At 42.9% G+C, this 6,000-nt stretch overlaps 1 protein-coding gene across 6 annotated transcripts in view; it reads right to left on the bottom strand.

Moving 5' to 3' along the window:
• Positions 1 to 1,317: 1,317 nt before the first annotated feature.
• Positions 1,318 to 6,000, bottom strand: part of GLIS1 (GLIS family zinc finger 1) — a 207,664-nt gene continuing 202,981 nt past the window's right edge. For 4 of the 6 annotated variants that reach the window (XM_087733114.1, XM_087733115.1, XM_087733113.1 and 1 more), the window contains 2 exons: positions 5,426 to 5,593; positions 1,318 to 1,756 (listed from right to left, as the gene is read on the bottom strand). In XM_087733114.1, coding sequence (XP_087589240.1) covers positions 1,608 to 1,756; positions 5,426 to 5,593 — 317 coding nt within the window. In that variant the 3' untranslated portion in view covers positions 1,318 to 1,607. The remainder of the gene's footprint in view (positions 1,757 to 5,425; positions 5,594 to 6,000) is intronic. The other 2 variants (XR_015698973.1, XM_087733116.1) reach the window with 2 other exon arrangements.

Here is a 6,000-nt window from a genome sequence, read left to right as displayed (position 1 = left end):
CTGAAGCCCTCTGGCATCAGGCGCAGGAGGCACAGCCACATTTATAGTACAAGAGCAGAGTTGATGCTAAGTATCTTCCCAGGGCCCTGGCACATCTTCATTTAGCCCAAACTGCCAGCCTCTCTCCTTCGTGAGGCTGCACCCACACCTGCAGGACAGCAGGTTCCGCATGCAGCAGCATTTCCTGAGGTTGGGGGTTGTGTTTTGGGCAGAATAAAGCCTCTCAGGTAACCACACATTGCTCCTAGGGTGCCTTATTAAGCCCAACTAGCAATGGTTTGCAAATGAGAAGAAATTTTTTTTTTTTTTAGTTAGTTTTTCCTTATTGTTCTCCCAAGCCACCATGGGACGTTTTCAGGGGCTCACGTCTAACATGCCTGCATTGGCACACGCTGGAAGCGCCTGTCCCCTTGCAGGATGCCTGTCTCCCCCAGGAATCACGACTAGGCTGGGAAATGCAGCCCAGTGGGGCCAGGGCCACAGTTGCAGGGAACCAAGCCACTGCAGGTGACCTCTGTTCCTCTGGAGGCGACCGATGATGAGTGCTTTGGATGGGGGAAAGCCCTGCCAAGACGTCCTGCTCTCCTCTACAGCGCATGCCTGAAGCGGAGAGCTGAGAGCGGCTGCCGGGTCTTGCGAATGGAGAAATGAGGCGACCTGCCCCACACTCAGCGTTTGTGCAGTGTGAACGTGCCACGGATCTCACAAGGGATGAGGCCGTGCATTTACTCGTGGAGGCTAAAAGCCAACCGCAGCTGCATTTAATTTTCCCCTATGCTGCTGGGACGGCTGCACGTGCTGATGTACCCACCGTGGCCGGGGCAGCAGGAAGGCTGGGAGACGGTGCAGGGCCGGTGGGCACGCAGCGCCGGGAAGCCAGCCCACGGTGCCGCCCCGTGCTGGAAGGCTTCTGGTCCTTTCACTGAAAGTCTGTGGGCCCCTTGGTTTTCTTCACATACACTTGGGCTGCTTTAATTTCACAGTTACTGAAATGTCACTGCTTTGTTTAAATCACTTTCAGGCATTTTAAGAATGTCGTATTAGGATTTATCAGGCAGACCGATGATGTTAAGAAATGACAGTACACTTGTTTCCAGTTTTTAATGCTTTCTTGTAAAACTGAAAATATAAAACCAGCTGAGAAAATGAAGATCTTTATATACATGAGGTCTGTGATTAAAAAAATCCTTTTAGTTAAAAAAAAAAAAAAAAAGAAAAAAAAAAGAGAAGAATTGGCCAATGAGTTACATGAAAACTGATTAAAGGGAACAACATTCTCAAACTGAAACATACTTTTCAGGAAAAAAAAAAACAACCCCTTCTTTACAAGTTTATTATATAACTTACATTTACACTTTACTGAGAGAACTTACAAAACAAGCTGCTTGAAATGCTCCTCATTCCCTTAAAGCATGAATTTCAAAGTGCCACAGCAAAGGAACAGGTTCCAATATTATCTTATACAGACTATTCATGTATAAACTGGTTTGGTAAATGTGAGGTGTTTATTTAAATGAGCACATATAGGGATACAGACTAAATAAAAGTACTTGAACAACACCTTTGTTATTACATACACAGTTATAGGTATAATAAAGGAAACAAGGTCAGCACTGCTCTTGGGTATCTGTATAGATGGAAGGGATGTGATTCAAGCAGTGATCAAAGGCGCCGTTTTGGAAGAATCCATTTTCATCAGTTCCGTTCGAGACCATGTCTTCAGATACGCACTGTGCTTCGGAGATTGCATCATAGCCTGAAAGCGTGACAAGTTGTATGGACATGATTTAGTACCACAGTACATATAAGGAAGGAAGCGTAGTTTGAGGCCTGGGATTATACAGCACAGCCCAGTGTTAATGAAGAGACAATAGGGTTTACCATCAAAGCCTTACCCAGGAGATACACAAATTAATCTCCACGGGCATTTGTGTCATCATAGACGAGGCTCCCATTCATTTCTGTGGAAAGCTACGCATTTGCAAGCGAAGTGCAAGTATCAGAGCACGACTCCCTTGGGACTTTACAGTCATTATCTGAATAGGATGTCAAAACAATGAGTGGGCAAGGATCCTAGTAAGTGTGCACTAAAAGTGATGCAGTCCTCTTGTTTTGTGTGTTTTTCCTTTTAATGGCACTTAGGAAAAATGTTCCATGTGTCTCTCAGCTGCTCTTAAAATCCAGAAGAAATCTGGATCCTACATTTACTGGATCCCCACATACTGCAGAAGTGAGGTCTGCGGAAGCATGTCTGGGTGAGGTCAGGCTGACAGGCTGTGTGGAAGGAGCTGTGCACCACATTGTCCTCCCCAAGCCCACCATGCTGCTGGCTTCTCACCTGGCTGAGCTGGCTGGTGCTTGCCAGGCTACCAGAAAGCCGCTATGGCAGGGAAGAATATCTCTGTCCTTCTCCTTTTATAATGCAAAACTTCCACAGCTGTTACAAGCCTCCCTGAGCTGTGGAAAGCAACAGGTTTGCCTGCTACCAGGTGCTGTGGCAGCTGGAGTGCCAGGGAGCCCAAAACAAAAGATTTATTGCCTACCTAAAGGACACGGAAATTTCCTGTTATGCCCCACTATAACCTGCTTTTGCAACTGGCCAGTCAAGGCTCGCACGCACATACTCATTTTACTGCAGTCCAGATCTTTCCTTACTTCACCCCTGCTGTGTTCACCCCTTGCTTTCCCCTTCTCCTTTCTGCACCCGTCCCTGTGCCCGCACTCCCCCTCACACCAACCAGACCCTCCTATCTGCCCTGCTGTCTGCCTGCGGGCTGGGCAACCTCCTAAGCCTCCTCCTTCAACAGTTTGCTAGGCCAGCCCCCCCCTCCCCAAACTACTGCATGGAACATTGACCCCTTGGGTTCCTCCTTTAACATACATATTCTGGTTTACCCTGTGCCACCTGATTTGGGTTGTGTCTTTAGAAAAGTGTCTGTGTGAGCTTCGGCGCAAGGTTCTGACCCCTGCAGCCAGCCCACAGAGCCCACCTACCACCATTTTAATGGACAGCTACAGCATTAAGTCAGCTGAGGCAACACGCGGAACAAGATTCTTCTAGTTGAGAACATGCCTGTGAACGCTGTGCCTGACGTAGAAAAGAAATCTCTTACAACTAACACTCGTGTGAATTGCAAGTCAATGTGTGGCTGGCTGATCCTCGTGGTTAAAGCGCTAGGACCTGGCTGCAGTCCCTGCTTGACAGAGGAGCTCTGTGGAGCCATTGGGAAACAACCGTTTTTCTGTGCCTCAGTTCCCCATGTGGAAAATGGGGCTCTTTCTTCTCTTCAGCCTTTCTCTCATCTCTTCTGCCTCCCTAACTTTGCAGGCAAGCGTGTCTAGATATGGCCAAATCGAACACTGCACCAGGCTTAACTGAGCCTCCGGGCTGTGCGGCACCGCACCACCAGCAGTAATGACAGATCCCGCAGTCTTACACAGCCAGTCCTCATTTCAGAAAGAACCGTCGGCTCAGTCTTTAGAACTTAATTATAGGTATTTTACTATTAGGTATGTTTTTATTATTTGAGACCAAATTTTCTACTTGTTTACATTTCTGCATTTTCCTATGACGTATTAATTTACTGTCAGTTTACAGGTCAAGTCCTGCTGTCTGCAGAAATCTGGCATGCAGCGTATGTCCAAAGTCTCTGGAAGACGAACTTGGCCTGTTTATCTGCCCTGTGCTGTGTCGGTCCAAGTGGCGTGACCGGTATTTTGGTAAGTTTTGCGAGTGTTTATGTTATGCTAATTTCTATTTGATGAGCCTGTATACAGGGTGGATACACAACCACAGATGGACAAAACCCAAGATAAGCATGCACCCCAGAAATCATTATTAGATTCCAGATAGAGTAAACTATCCACAGTTCTGAGCAGAAAATAAAAATTTATTGACTGTTAATGTGATTCATGGAACAGCTGTTTGCCAGTCACATTTGGCATTCCTGTGAGATGAGATCTCATTTAATATTAATGGTGCTATAAAAGCCTGAAAAAAAATTAATGCATAGCCTTGATGAATCTTGCAAACCTGAATGGTTCTATTTTACACACAAAAAGATGAGATAAGATTTATATATTTCATATATATTTATGTTTCAGCCTTTTAAGTATTTGCATACCTCAATAACCACTCTAAAAACAAAAATATTACACAGAAACATTTCATAATAGTTTAGCCCCAGACAGACAAATCAACTGTTGTTGAAGTTGGTGTCCTGCCATAGTATTATTCTTTGCTCCTACAATTTCTTTTGGAAAGTTTATTTAGTCTGTTCTTTAAATATTGCAGGCTGTCAATCTAAACTTGAAATTTGATGTTAACATGAAAAAACTATGTTTTAGTAACATCAAACTTATGAATAACACAAAAGAATTCAAAGTTGAAGTTGAAACTTCATCTTAAACTTTTCCCTTGTGTTCGTTACTGATGCATACACTTTCTAGTATGGAACACCAGACAAATGCATGCACGGTCTCTCTGAACAGAGTCTCCTTTAATACAAAACAAACAGGAAAGTCAACTCTAATTTTGTGGTCTGACTCAGGCCCCATTTCAAAAAGCATTTAAACATATGTTTTCAGTATCGTCCTTAACCGAGATGCCCTCCTGAATTCAGACATGAAGAAAAATTTCTTGGAGAAATATAAGTAAAGATTGCAGTAAATGGTAGGGTTTCATGGCTCTGACGATACTCACATTTTGTTTGATTTCAGTAATTCTGTCAATTCTTAATTGTGGTTTTAGAAGTAGAAAAAACGCTTTATAAAAATGAATACTTAAATATTGAAGTATTATAGTAATCTAGCTATAATAACTTTTTGCAGATTTTACATTATGCAAATATGTAGCTAAGTGGGAAAATACAATTGCCATGACCGTGCAACAGCACAAACGCAAAGGAATTCCCAAACGAAAAGAAACTAACTAATATTTTTAGCTGAATTTATCAAAGCAGTACCTTTCCGTTTTGTAAACGTCAGTATTGCAAAACAAAGCCATCCTTTTATTCTTAGATGGACAGGACATCCCTGCTGCGGCTATTTTCTTCAGAATTGTGTTAACTATCTTCTTAACTTTGATCGGATTATAAAAGCCTGCCTGAGCATACCTGAAGAGATGTACAATGAATAGCCCACCCAAGGAATGTGGGAACAGTCTCGTTTGCCAGCTCTCCTGAAGGTGCGTGTCGCCTATGACACCCAGCAGAACGAAGGAGAATTTGTCCATCAGTCAAATACAGGAGAATTAAAGAAAACAAGTCTGCTTTCCTTCTGGGATTTTTATAGATGCAAATGACTTTCAGTGACTGAGTTTTTTATGCAAACATATTTTTGTAATAATATTGACTATAAAATGTGTTCTTCTCCCCTCCTGCCAAAAATATCATATGGATAATTCTTTATAGGCAGAATAAATTACCTGTTGAAGCTAAAGGTGCATTGAGTATGTGATAGCCATTCTGTCTCAGAGGATTAAAGCAAGGGGATTCCCCTGTTAGCACATCGCTGGTGACAGACTGGTCCATTGTTCTGTAGCAGTCTCCATAGTGGAAACAGTTCTGTATTGAGTGAAAGCTCCCTTGGTAACCTGAAAATAGATATCGCACACACATTTTAACACTACTGCAGTGGTATTAGCTCCATTTCTGTCACAGTATTTCATTACTATTGTGGGGGTTTTTAGTTCCTCAGTTTTAACTATGGAAAAATGATCATGCTATTCTATAAGGCGTAATAATATAAAAGCTACATCAGACTCGGTCCCACAAGGTGCTGTGGACTGTGATCCCCATCAAGCAAAAATCTCAAGGATGCGCTTCATTTCAAGCAATAGATCAGCTGAACACGGCCAACAGCCCACTTGTGTTCAAAGCTAAGTAGTAAGTACTCCACTGGATCAGGTCCAGGATGCTCAGCTCTTAAGGGAATGTGTCTATAATGAATTACTTTTAATTTAAATACAATAATGTAATATTTAAATGAATAGCACTGCTT

This window comes from Nipponia nippon, unplaced genomic scaffold (assembly GCF_047370975.1).
Source record: "Nipponia nippon isolate SJK-2023a ecotype South Korea unplaced genomic scaffold, ASM4737097v1 scaffold_5, whole genome shotgun sequence".
NCBI classification, from domain to species: domain Eukaryota; kingdom Metazoa; phylum Chordata; class Aves; order Pelecaniformes; family Threskiornithidae; genus Nipponia; species Nipponia nippon.
This window is presented reverse-complemented; position numbering and strand designations above follow the sequence as displayed.